Consider the following 14801-nt stretch of genomic DNA (forward strand, 5'->3'; position numbering starts at 1 on the left):
TTAATTAATTAACGACATCTTCAAAATACCCTTTGCCATTTAATGTAACATGATCATGGGAATGATATTGCATTAGATTCACAGGTTTTGCCTGCACTCAAGGGGAGAAGGTTATACCAGATGTCCATAATAAGGGGCTGCCTTAGAATTTTGCCTTCTGAGGGGTTCACACACTTGGCTATCTTTCCAGTGGGGAGGGGCCTGTGCCAGGGCACTACTAGTATTTAAGGAGATAAGGGACTGGAAATATCTTGGTGTCCTTGAGAGAGTGGTGGTTCTGTGGTGGGGGTGTGGCCTTGCTGGAATCAGGTTCCAGAGCTCGGACCAGGTATCATCAGCCTGTTCTCTTGTTGAGCTAGCTCACATCTGCTCAGCCAGCTTTTAATTAAGCTGCCAAAACCAGGGAAGTGTACCCCAAGGCCAGCGGAGCTTATCCGTTGCTTGATTATGAAATCAAACACAATAATCTCAACCAATGAGACAGAAATATCCTCCATCTAATTTCACGTTATTACTCAGGGAAGCTTATTGTTTCTAGTTGGCTTGGTACCCTCTTTCCCACCCTCAGTCAGAAATAGCTGTTTATCAGAATTGCTTTACAGGCTTGCCTATTAAAAAGCATTTATCTGCAGAAAAACTCCTCATCACTGTGAAGCATTTCAGCCTTCATCTTTAAGTGTGATATTTTGAGGTACAAATAACAACTCTCAAAATAATTTAGTAATAAAATTGCGTATTTGCTCAGAAATGTCGAAATATCATCTAATATGACTAGAATAGGAACTGAATTGAGGCTTACTCAATTTTCCCGCTAGGAATCCAAGTCTAAAACATGGCAATTTCAGGTTGAAAATATCAGTTAATGGAAATAGCACATACTTAGGAGGTCATCATTGCTGTGACTTCATGCACATGCGATACAGCTGGGCACAGCATGAATGCTCTGAACATTCTAACTACATCATCAAAGGTGTCCTAATGAAGAGATGCCTGTGTTCTCTGAATTCTTTTCCATTTTCCTTGGGAATGGTGGCCACTCCATTTCTGCATCATAGGCTGCCTTAAATTCTATTTTTCCGGAGCAAATGAAACAAATCTAAAGCTCGAGGGACATAAAGAAAAATAAGGCCTTTTAGGACATTAAAAATTGTTTCTTAATAGGAAGACAGTGCATCACAAGGACATTCTACTTCCTTTTTGGGGTTAATAATTCTGTACCAATTTTTTTTTTAGAGCGAAGATGGCATTGTGGTTAGGCATGTTAAATGCTACCCTCTTTCTTTCTCCTTCTCAAGGGAAAATTCTGATAATAAGATTTTGTAAGAGATATCCAGCTAAATTTTATTCATTTCCAACTCCTGAAGTTTTTGAATTCAGAATAATAAACACTTAAGGCAGCAATCACAGACACTTACGTAGTACTTACTATACACAGGTGCCAGTACTCCTCTCTCTGCTGACTCATTTAATCCTCAGAAAGCCCTGTTTACCTTAGTATCATCATGATCCCCATTTAGAGATGGGGAAGGCACTTTAAATAAAGTGTGGAAGATCAGTTAGTAATTGGCAGAGGCAGGACTTGAGCCCAGGGAGGATGGCTCCGAAGCTGTATTTGAAATCAGTGCGCTCCACCATAGACTGGCTTCTGCGTGAGGCGCCAGGTACCACGTGATGCTGACCCTCCAGACACTTTCGTCCCAGGAAGTGGGGCTGCAGACCACCTAACAGGTGCCATAATAGGTACCTGTTCAGCTTAAGGAGGTACCTTCCAGAAGGGTGTGAGAGGTGGTGGCTCTCAGGGGGAATATCAGTGGAGAAGGGGGAGTATGGCTGTGAGTTGGAGAGGAAGCAGGTGCTCAGAATGTCCCAGTTTTGTGCATTGAGGAGAGGCTTGGGGTAATCTCCTAAATGGTTCTGGGAATGAACCAGTCTTGTCTGTCTCAAATTATAATCCTATGTGTGGATTCCATTAACTCTTAACGGCTTACCAAAAACAGGAGGTCTCCTCGTTAAAGCAATATATGTGTGTCCCCACATCAGACTCAGAAGTGTTCTTAAACAATCAGTGGGCAATAATTTGAGCCACAGAATATGCAAAAAAAAATTCCTTTCTTGGTTCTACACCTACAAGTTGGTAACTGTGGTAGGCAGAGTAATGGCCATCCAAGGATGTCCACATCTTAATCCCTGGGATCTTTGACTTGACCTTATAAGGCAAAAAGGACCTTGCAGGTGTTATTAGATTAAGGCTCTTGAGATGGGGAGATTATCCTGGATTATCTAGGTGGGCTCAATGTCAGAATTCTCATTAGTGAAAACGGGCAGGAGGGGAGTGAGGGGAGAGATGTGATCAGAGACCCTGAGTAAGGCAGTGGTCCTGCAGAGGTTGGAAAAGGGAAGCGAACAGATTCTCCCCCAGAGCCTCCAAAAGGAACGTTGCCCTGCTGAAACCTTATTTTAGCCCATGAAGCTAATTTTGGACTTCAGACGTCAGAACTGTAAGATAATTAAGACACCAAGTTTGTGGTCATTTGTTACATCAGCAATAAATAACAAACTACTACAGCAGCCATTTACTTCCTCTGCCTCTCTTCCTGGGCTGTGAAAAACAAACAATTATCTGTAATAGTTCACTCAAGAGTTTTTACACGAGCCTATTAAAAAAGAAGAAAAAAGAGATGAAAAATTGTTTATAATATACATTTAAACCTATTCTGTTTTAAAGCCGTGTCTTGATTACCATTTGACTTTAGCTGTTCTATCATAGATTTAAAGTCAATTTAATCTATGTCGTTTGCAGTTAATGGAGGGGTCACATAAACTCCTGTGTAGGAGCTTAAACTGTAAATGTTCCAGAATCTGTGTCTGAGCAACTGTGGACAGAACCTCACTGGATTCATGTATACGTGATATTTTCTCTGTCTTTCCTCCTTTTTCTTGCTTGACTGTTTTGTGTTTAGATTGTGAAAGGCATAGACCCCATGTTTGCTGAACATCATTTTTATTTGCATTTATTATCATTTTTTTCAACTACCAGTTTTTAACCTTACATGTGAGTTTGCTTTAGACTGGGCATCAGCTTTATTATTTTGAAGCGTACTTTATATCTTATCTAAGTTACACCCCTATTAATGTTCTGAACCCCTCCCCGCGCCAACTCCACACAAATCCTAATTTTGTGAAAGGACTCTATCACTGTTTTAAACATCTTACATTCTTTAATCTATTGGAATTATTTTGGGTTTATACTCATGTAAAGTTTCTCTAAGTTCTTTTGAAATCAAAAGTCAGTTCTGAAATTTAGTTTCGGTCATAAAAGGAACTGGTTAGAGATACGTGAACAAGCCTTCAGTCTATTCATGTGGGTGTCACATGTGCCCATTTTGTCGGAAAGAGTCTGTGATGTGTGCAGATTCTTGGAACCCTCATACTCTCTTTGCTTTTTGTTATTTGTTCTACCCTTTCACCTTTGGTTGGTTTTGTTTGTTGGATTTGTAGGTTTCCTTGTCCTAAAATCTGGACTTTAAATAGTTGCTATTAAGCCTCTAAAATCAATCAGCCTCAGGCTGTGCTGTCATTAAAAGTTAACTGCCTTCCCATTAATCCATTAATTGTGGAGATTAATTGGGAAAGCGATTCAAACCAAGGATCTAACTTGGGGCACTAAGCCAGTGTTTGCCTCCAAGTGAAAGCTTATCCCATTAACATCACGGAGTATTAACAATTATGTATATAATTCACCCATGGCTTATATAGGAGAAAATGCCTAGAAACTGAGAGGCTGCTGTAATAATGAATTCTTGACAACTAGAAAACCCCCCATGAGTCTGACTCCGTTCTAGAAAAAATGCCAATACGTGCTTGCTTGTTTTAAATTGCAGCAATATGTTATTTTTAGATTTAAGCCACTGACAAAGTTAGAAGCTCATGTTTGTCTTATTTAATATATCTAAAGCTAGTATCCTCAAGTGAATGCTAATTTTTATGCTGAGGTCAAATTTAATACTCAAAGAGGCTAAAAGAATTTAATAGTAGTATATACTCAGTGGTATTTAATTGAGTTGAAATGTTATTTTGGATGATGATGAGAGAGAAAAATCAGGATTGGCCTGTATTTTGTTACCTGCTCTTTTGAAAAATTATGTTTTATTTTAGCCCAGTTGTATCACTATCCTTAAAACTTATTCTTTTTCTTTTTTTTTTTTCTCTCCACAATGTGACTGTGGAGTATTTGCCTCCACACACTGTCAGTTGACTTAGCTATGTAGGGAAAATGGGGTGGGGTGTAACACCATAACCATTTTTCAATCTTTAAACAGCCTCATAAAGCAGTAGGAAAAGCATAAAGTGCCTTTGAAAGGAACAAAACTCTCCATTAGATAGGAATTAATTTGCAAGTCTATTTTACCGGTCTCCAAACTATCACGGTGTCCCGGCTAAACTACACCCCAGACAAAGTAAGTCCGAATGACCTGGAATGGGGCACAGCCACAGGCAAGTTGTAAATCTCCCCCTTGTGATTCTCCTATGCAGCTAGGAGAATTACTGAAGGTGCATGTTCCACAGAAGAGACAGCCTGGTGCTGATCCATATATTTTTTATCAGGAAGTTGATGCTTTTCATACATTCCCGGGTCTTCTGTAAATTCTTAGGATGGACTTCTGTGGCCTTTCTTTGATGTGTGAGTGAATGCCTGGGATGGTTACAATAAGGGGGTGAGCTTGCAGAGTTGGGAAGAACTCATTATCATGCAAATAAAGGAGACTTTGAGAACTAGCAAAGGCTAGTTAGCCAGAGTTCCCTATAGCAAGAGAGCCAGCCACCATCACTTATGTTTGGCAGAGACTCAAGGGGGGGCGGGGTGGGGGGGGAAGCTTTATAGTGGAAAAAAAAGGGGAGGCTTCAGGTATATCTGCATTGGAGGCTGCTGGTAAGAGGAAGCTGAAAGCAGGCTAAGTAGAAGGAGGCATCCTATGTGATTGATTAGATGTGTGTATTTGGTTTCTTCTGTATTTGGTAGAGATTTAGAAATCTCTACTAAATACATTTATCCAGTGCTAACTTGGAAGCAGAGGCAAAAATTAGGGAGGTTGTAAGTTATTAGACAAGTCCTGACTGTTTAGGGCCAGTTGCTACAGGGGTTAGTGTTTGGCTTTTTTGGGCTTATTACTGTAGATAGTAGTTTGGCTTCTTGGGCTGGTTACTGTAGGTTATGGGTCACAGTTCTATTTTTGCATGTAATCTGGCCATTGCCCATTTGTATATCCAATTTCTCACTGGACAAGAGTCAGAGGTGCCTGAAGGACTGGATCCTGTGTCATTCCAGGGCAGGGGTATGGGACTACTCCTGGAACCTTGAAACTAGGCCTGGACCATTTGTAGAACTCAGACTGGGCTTATGGTTGACTCAGACAATATTGTCTAATTTTTCAGATAAGATCTTGGCTTGTATACAATATTTTTGATATATGTTAGCATAATTCCACACTTTCTTAAATTAGTTGATTTCTACTTTCAACTGAATGACAATTCCAATAATATAGATTGGAGTAAAACATTTTGTTCCAGGAAATATATTTCTTGAAGGGAAGGTCATTCCTTAATCCTGATTCTCTCAATGGCATATTTGGAATAGGTCTTTGTGAAAAGACTCAGATTCTAATGTTTCCAAAGCTCCCTGTCACAGGTCCCACCTCTGTCTCTAGTTGTATGGGAATTTTTAAATATTTTAAGTATGTTTTCTATCTATCCTATCCTGTCCTCTCCAATGAATATTCGTCTGGGAAACATGATCCATTAGCAGGCATGCAAGTAATTTTGGCAGGTTTTCCAAATAATGGAGAAGGCAGCTAAGCCGGATGCTACTGAAAATTAGCTCTATTTTTTTTGTCAAGTATATTTTAGATTACCAGTGTTTGTTTCAACAGTGTACTTGCTCAGAATAGGATTTCTGTGTTGTTGGGTAAATTATTTAACCATGGTGTACCTTTCTCTTCAAGTGTCCAATGGAGTTAATACTATCAAATAATATAGGGTATTTGTCAGGATCAAATGAGTTAATACATGTGAGGCACTGAGAACATAAGCAGCTAATAATATATACCTATTATCTTAGTACAGGTAGTATTACACAGAGATTAAGAAAATTGAATTACTTTTATTAAAAACTGAACAGCTTTTACTTACTTATGAGAATTATGCATTAAAGCCCTTTATAAAATAAAATTAAATTACTTTCGATCGAGCTGTATTAAAATACTTTCACTATAGCTTGCATCTTTATTTGTAACAGGCTCTTGAGTTTTTTATATACACAGTTTGCCAGAGATCTAATTTATCATTGTCTTTTTAATGACAATTGTAAGTTTTTCTCTCGTGTGAAGAAGAAATGGTGATTTTTTCTGAGATGTTGACCTGAAAGCTGTAGATTTGTGTGTGTGTGTGTGTGTGTGTGTGTGTGTGCGTGCACGCATGCATATGAGTGTGTGAGAAAATGTCTCAATATAAATTAGGTTACTGTGGACATTCTAACGATTCACTAAAACTGTCTTCTACATGTAATCAGTGTATAGAATTTTTTTTTTACAAAAACATTAAAAACTGGTTTCACATTTCTAACTGTATCAAGGCTAACATGGAAATTCTAATATGACTATGAAAAAGGTTGAACAAAAAATAATATAATTTTGGAAAAACAGAAGTAAGAGAGATGTCCATTTCTTCCTCTAATAGAAAAAGACACTAATTAACCAAACATGCCCTATTCACCGTGCTGAATAGTACAAGCCTTCCCCCATAATGATTGAATTTTTAAATGTCATTAGTGACTGGAGTCTTAATGAGCGCCTGTGCCACTTTGACCTAGATGTTCTCCCCTCCCCTAACCATCATAAAGAGATCAGGCTGTGCCGTGGGTCCTCACCTGGTTCCGGGGGTCAGGGCAGCTCCCCTTGGCTTCCTCTCCATCGCCAAGCTCGATGAGGGGTGAGGTGTTGGGGTGGGAGCTGAGTCCCTGCATGCACTGCGGCAGCCCAAAGCCTGGGTGGAAGCTGAGTTGACCCTTGTCCCTCCCCCTAGCTCTCAGGGGGATGGCAGGATACAGGTCAGAGCTCTCTTGCTGGGATGGGAGTTAGACAGCTGAGTCCAACCCATGTGCGAGAGGTGGGGGGTACAAAAAGCAGCACTTGGGCCTGGAAGGCCTCAGTCTCCCAGGGCCTCCTGTCCAAAAAGTTGGGGAGGGCATGGAAGAAGTTCCATCCTGCTCCTGCAATTTAGAAACCTTCCTTCTCAGTGTCAAAAGACAGCCCGAGGGGAGCTGGGAGTTAGGGCTTCCACACCAACGCAGAGCAAGTGCTGGACAGAAGGGGGGCGAGGGGCACACACGTGCCAGCAATGTGCAGGAAGCAGAGGAGAGTGGGCCGCAGCTCTGGAAGAGAAGTGGGGTGAGGTCGGGGCCCCAGGCCCAGTAGCTCATCTGCTCACAGCAGGAGGAAGGGGGCTGCGTCGTCCTCTCCCTGCTTGGCAGCTTCTGTGGAGGGCAGTCCCCTGGAGACTTGCAGGGGTGGGTGTGCAAAGGCACCACACTTGAACACTATACATTTACATATGTAAATATGTACATGGTATATTTAATACAGGTGTTGTATGTAAATGTATGTATATGTTTATGATGTTATATAATGCATAATATGTACATATTATGTAGCATATTTAGACATGCAACTACATGTGTCCTAATGCATATATAGCATGTAAATCTACAAAATATTATTTACACATCTAAATGCATATATGTATATACTTATACATACATATGTATAAACTATGTAATGTAGATGTATATTTCAAGTATGTATGAATTCATATTTATTAATATGTATATATAATACATATATGCATAATACATATGATTATATATTTTTATTAGTAACACATTTGTGTATATAATATGTATACATACAAAAATATATGGATACATATTTATATAAGGATACCATACAGTGAGTATATGCCATCACTTAGAACTTGATGGCTAACTTAGCATTGATACAGCTTTTATACACATGTACATGTATACATTTTAATAAATGTATATGTACATACATATGGGTGTACATATATGTATTATAATCATGTATTAACATATTTATGCTTATTATACATATATAAGTACACATTTTGACATATCCAACTATACAAATTTATACATACATATATGTGTATACTATAATACACGTATACTATTATGTGTATAATAATATATGTACATATATGTGGGAAATAAGTTCAAGAAGTCCTTATACTTACATAAATGGGTTAAGAAAGCTTAGGGCAGAAAGCCGCCACCATAGGGAGAAAGGGCCCAGGGTTAGTGAGAGAGATATTATAATAGGATCACAAGTAACTTGTTATATCATTTGTTATATCCATCTGGTGCCAGTATACTTTGATCACAAACTCCACATGCCCCCCCAGACCCTTTGCTTCTTACACACACAAGTTAATCATTACTGTCTGATTGTTTTCTCCACTTTCACCATGGGTATAAGATCTTGAGAGCTCAATAAATACCGAGAGGAAACCCCTGCTTGGGGCTCTTGTCTCCTCCCAGACATTAACCCCTCTTGTTTTCAATTCTGTGTCTGCTCTCTTGATGGACAAGAGAGAACTCCAGATTCATGGTCTGAGACACATATGTATGTCCCTAGTGAAGGAACCAGGATGGTAATGATGTGATATAATATTTTATTTAAAAATAATACTATTATGTTTTGAACTGAAATAGTATATTATTTCAGATTTCAAATAGCATACTATTTCAGATTATTTCAGTATATAATAAATAGTATATTATTTCAGTATATTATTTCTTTTCTGACATATATTTATGCACTCTGAACAATGTTCATATGCACTCTGGGAAGCTGTAAATTAGAGCTAATAATCATGAGAATTTGAGGAAACTGGGAGTGCTAGATGAGAGATTAGTCCAGAGAAGACGAGTTCACCCAGTTTCTTTTACTGGAGTCTAGGATAGGGTTTCTCAACCACTGCACTATTGACATTTGGGACTGGATAATTCTTTGTCGTGAGGGCTGCCTGTACACCATAGGATGTTTAAGCAGCATCCCTGGTCTCTACCCACTAGATTCTAGAATATGCCCAAGTTGTGATGCTCAAAGTGTCTCCAGATGTTGCTGAATTCCCCTGGGGTGTCTAACTCACCTCCTGTTGTGGTTCTCAGCTATGTCCAGGGCCTGCATTTTACTGCAATTACTGGTACAGTCAGAGAAAACTTGTTTTCTGGAATTAAATTCACAGGAGACTGACACTTAATCTAGAATTCCATTTTATTAGTGTCTTGAGGGAAATATTCCTTTTACTCCAGACTCCTTACTGCTGTCTGAGTCCTTGCTCCTGTGGTTCAGGACTATTAAAGATCAATAGTTTTGTTGTTTGTTTGTTTATTACTTTATGTTTTTTTGGTAATAAGTTGCTTGGCACATCTGGAATTGAAGTGTACAACTTCTTGAGAGAGATGTTATTTATGTCATCATGGTATCTGGTGAAATTCCTATACTCCCAACCTAAAGAAATAATAGTTGTAGTTATAGTGTTCTTACACACTGGATTCTAGACCCCATCTCACTTTTTTAAATACCATGGTTCCACTCCAGTGAGGCAAGCAAATTAACTAAAGTCTGTATTTCAATTACCTCACTTGTAAAATAACAGTAATACTGGTATCTTAAAGAAGAGTAGTAAAGATTAATAACTCTGTGTAAAATGGGTAAGTTCTTAGTACAGCGTGCTCACTGAACGTGTGTTGGTTATTATTAGTTTTTTTAAAAAATTTTTAACATTTATTTACTATTGAGAGACAGAGACTCTGACACAGAGCATGAGCAGGGGAGGGGTAGAGAGAGGGGGAGACATAGAATCTGAAGTAGGCTTCAGGCTCTGAGCCATCAGCACAGAGCCCGATGCGGGGCTCCAACTCACAAACCTCTAGATCATGACCTGAGCCAAAGTCGGATAGTCAACCGACTGAGCCACCCAGGCGCCCCTGTTATTATTAGTTTTTTAAAAAATGTTTATTTATTTATTTTGAGAGAGGGAGAGAAAGCAAGCACATGATCAGGAGAGGACAGGGAGAGAGAGAGAGAGAGAGAGAGAGAGAGAGAGAGAGAGAGAGAGAGAGAGAGAGAGAGAGAATCCCAAGCAGGCTTTGTGCTGTCAGTGCAGAGCCTGATGTAGGGCTCCATCTGACAAACCGAGAGATCCATGACCTGAGCTGAAATCAAGAGTCGGATGCTTCACCGACTGAGCCACCCAGGCACCCCTTATTATTAGTTTTATATAAGAATAACTTTAGAATATTTTACTGCCAGATAAACATACCATAGATCATGGGGATATGTGTACGCTCATTGCAAAACATAATAACACCATGTAATCACCACTCAGGCCAACAACTGGAAGTTTACCAAACACCAGAAGCCTCCCTGATCCATTTTCCATACCCCATATTCTTTCCCCATAAATGAAATAAACGCACCTTCTCTTTATTTTAGTCCCATTTTAGGCTAAAAATAGAACAGTATTGATTCTCAGTTTATAATGGCAAAAACAAATGAGCAGTAAATATATGCCCTCAAGAGTGATTGCACTGGAGAGACATTTTACGTCTGAAACATCGATTTGCATCTGCATAATTGATTGAGAATTACAGTTAAACACGCTTTTTTGGGTCACACGTACACCTGAATACTGATAATGATTCAACAGTGACTGTACTTCTGGTAAACACACACCCACATGTGCACCCCCTGTAGAGATAACACACTCATTTGTACGCGCAGATGCACACATTGTCTTTTGCACAGTGTACGAAAGCCATTTGGTAGTTACTCCTGGTTGGGCACAATCAGAACTTCCTTCATCACTCTGTGGATTGTGTGTCTCTTTATGTCTACACTCCTTAATACTTGAATTAGCACCAGATCGACGGTGTCAGTACTTAAGCCAATCAATAGACCTGCAGGAACTGTGGGCCAGTTATCAAGTCTGTCTTAAGAGTCAGCTAAAGAATTTCAGGTGTGCAGGAAGAAAAAGTGTGCTTTAAATGAAAATGAGACAGTCTTAAAAAGTAAAATGCCATCTCAGGCAAATTCTTCTGAAAGGCATGCCAATGTTAAGTTGGCAAATTTTTACTTATCTCTTATACTTGAGACATTTGGCTTTAAAGAAAAACACATTTCAAATAGGACTGCAGAAAAATATTGTAGTTTGAATGCTTTAACAATGAAACTACCAACGACTGTTTTTTTTTTAAACTGTTCAGGCAGAATAAGCTTTATAAAATTCAGATGAATTTAGATAATCCCTAGCTTAATTTAATTTAAATTAAATTATTGGTAAATAATTGGGACAATAACCCTGCCTGATTTTTAATTACCAGTTGTGTTAAATCCTAAATATGAGACAAATATTTTTTCTGATTAGAGTAAAAACTGACAACAACTTAATAATTGTATAAAATAAAAGACAAATATGTAAAGGTTGCATGGAATGAAGAATTACCTGAATAAAATAAAACATATGTTACAACATTGTCTCCATGAGATTATTCTTTTTTTTTTCATATATAATTTATTGTCAGATTGGTTTCCATACAACACCCAGGGCTCATCCCAACAGGTGCCCTCCTCAATGCCCATCACCCACTTTCCCCTCTCCCCCACCCCCCATGAGCCCTCAGTTTCCATGAGATTATTCTTATACTTACCCTCTCTCTTCATGCCTTAGTTTTAATTTTATATGTGATACACATTAACAAGATAGATGATAGGTATATACTTTGTATATATCCGTATGTGCTTGTGTCTTGATATATACATGCATGTATGTACACACACATACACATCTCCTTCCTCTGGAAGTAACCATTGTCCTGAGTTTTATGTTTTTCATTTCTTTGTTTTTTTAAAATTATGTGTATTCTAAACAACGTATTACTTAGCTTTACTTAGTTTTAAGATTCTCAAAACTATCAGACCTGTTTTGTTTCTAAGATCCAACCATTATCTTCGGTGTGCGTTGATGTAGTTCCTTTGTACTGCTATATGTTTTTCCATTGTGAAGAGTACTGTGATTTATTGATCTGTTCTGTGGTCATTGGATGTTTGGGTTGTCAACGATTTTTTCCTGTTATGAACAATGTTGCCAGAAATTGCACATCTCCTGGTGTACAAATGCAAGAGTTTCTCTAGGTCAGTGATTTGCAACTTTTCTCTTTTCAATGGACAGAGAAGATACTGGTATTTGTATTACATCGTTGGGTAGGAAGGCAAACTCCTTGAGACCAGTGTTTCGTCATGGGGACGTTCTCCCCAGGAGGACATCCATGTCAATGGAATTGGAGGAACATCGGGGTACAGAAAAGTTCAAATGCACGAGCTAGTGACAAATTATGTTTTTAAAATAGGTGCTCAGATTTACACTCCCACCTGTTGGAACTTCTCTTGGCCCACACTCTCTGGATGATCTGGTAGTGTCAGAATTCTAAAATCTTGTGAATATACTATCTGTAAAATAGCATCTCATTGTAGTCTTGATTTACACTTCTTTTTACTGATGAGTTTGAACATCGGTTTATATACATTCTGTTATGTGAACTCTCTGGTCTTGCCTTGTGCCATTTTTCCAAGTGTTTTTTCGAACCAATTTAAAAGTAGTTTTTGTCTTTATTTTATTTTGTTTTCCTTAATTTTGAATACTAATCACATGCTGTTTTGCATGTACTTTCCACATGTGATGTTTTTTTTACGCATCTTTTAGCAACCGTGATTTCTTGATTTTAATATAGTTTTATTTATAAATCTTTCTTTACATACATTTACTTGTAAATTTGTATACTGATTAGGTATTTTTGTTTCTTGCTTAGGTAAATCTTTTCTATCTCAAGATATTATATTATTTTATAATTTCTACAACATTTTTCTTCATATTCTCTTGTCTTTAAGTTTTTTTTTCTTTTCTTATTGAACTTATTAGGTCTCTAGGAGAAAATTGCATATAAGCAGTGGGCATATTGTTAGAGATCCTAGTATTTTTTGTTTTGTTTGTTTGGCCTATGGAATCCAAGAAAGCTGTCAGCACTGTTCTAACCTCAATGTGGATTTTCCCTTTTGGCAGATGATTGTGATGAGCCTCTGGTGTCTGCCTTGTCTCCGGCATCGTTCAGCAGTTCATCTGAACTTTCTAGCAGTCACGGTCCTGGATTTGCAAGGCTAAATCGAAGAGATGGTAAGTCTGCTTTTTACCTTTTGATTGGTTCGTGTTGAATCTCCCTAATTTTCCATTCTCTTTTAATGAAATCATTATAAGTGACATATTGTAAAAGGAAGTACATGTCTCCATAAGCAAATGGCTGAAACTCACAAGAAGTATATGACTTATAGGACTGGTTCTGGGATGGCAAAGGGTTACATCCTATTTTAAAGCCCGTGTCATCATTTCAGCACCCAAAGAACTGAAATCCTTCAGTATGGTGAGCTTTTATATTTATCTTATGACGTAAACGTTTCTAAAACAAGATCTAATCATTATGTATATAGTAGCCATGAAAAATCTAATTGACCCCCTATTTCAAGTTAAACAGGAAGCTTGTGAGAAGTAATTTTCAAAGACGCTAGTTATTTAAAAATAAGGAGCCCTCAGTTTGCGCAATTCTCAGTGTAGATGGCATGATTCTCTCTCCTGTGGAGGAATGGGAACTTAATAAGTTTCATGCTCCTCTAGGAATATGCAGTTCATATTGTTGACAGTCTCATAGGTAGGTTGTGTTTGATCGCTTGAATATGTTTAAGGGAAAGCGCAGATAATTAAAAGGCAACTTGCCGTTGAACTAAGAGAGAATTTCGAAACTCTGTGCACTTAGAGACAGCATCATCATGGCCCCTTTCCATAATACGTGAAGGCAAAAGCCATCTGCACTCACATTCTATAGAAAGAGGCTTGGCAGTTCTCACACAGAAAACGTTTTTAGCAACCATGGAAAAAATAGACATCGACATCATATATTATTGAAACCGTGATTTGCTCATTTATTATCCCCTTCTTGCATGCCATATGTCAGCCACTTCTTTTCATTTTTCTCCTTGATGTTATCCTCGGTGCTGTTGTAGTGTTTCAGCATGATGCACATTGGATGTAACACATAGATCAAATTGTGTGTGTGTGTGTGTGTGTGTGTGTGTGTGTGTGTGTGTGTCTGTGTTTTGCCATCTGGTACACATGATAAATATCTAACACCTTAGCATGACTTAATAAATTTAAGTTTATTTTAAAATGTCATCTCATATTATTTGCGACAGTCACCTATGGGTGTATCTGAGTGTGAAAGCATCACTGGAGAGTAAGAATGGAGATCCTTGATCAAATAGGGAATTTGTGGGGCCTTGGATATATTTGTGTAGATACTGCTTGTCCGTTCCTTTTATTTGCCTTAGAGTGAGGGTTATTGGACTCTCTCTCCCTATTTGCAATTCTGAATTCTTTCCTGACCACAGGCAAGTGAGCTCTCCTAGCCCCTCTGCAGACCAGTCCAACTCTTGAACCTGTGCTTCTCCAAGCAGGAATGCTGACATCACAGCAGTGATCTTGCAGTGAGGTCTCTCTCTTATACTCCTTTCCAAAGTAAGGCAGGGTATAACATTTACCACTGCTCTATTTGAGAAATAGGAGCTTTCCTAGGATTTGGCCCATGGAAGGATACAAAATTTAATTTAACTATTTAT

General features: G+C 38.4%; 1 protein-coding gene across 3 annotated transcripts in view; it reads left to right on the forward strand.

Moving 5' to 3' along the window:
* The window catches only part of CNTNAP4 (contactin associated protein family member 4), a 253150-nt gene that overhangs the window by 23585 nt on the left and 214764 nt on the right, over positions 1 to 14801 (forward strand). For all 3 annotated transcript variants that reach the window (XM_042919722.1, XM_042919723.1, XM_042919724.1), the window contains exon 2: positions 13198 to 13308. In XM_042919722.1, the coding sequence (XP_042775656.1) occupies positions 13198 to 13308 (111 nt within the window). The remainder of the gene's footprint in view (positions 1 to 13197; positions 13309 to 14801) is intronic.

The sequence above is a fragment of the Panthera leo genome, chromosome E2 (assembly GCF_018350215.1).
Source record: "Panthera leo isolate Ple1 chromosome E2, P.leo_Ple1_pat1.1, whole genome shotgun sequence".
NCBI lineage: Eukaryota > Metazoa > Chordata > Mammalia > Carnivora > Felidae > Panthera > Panthera leo.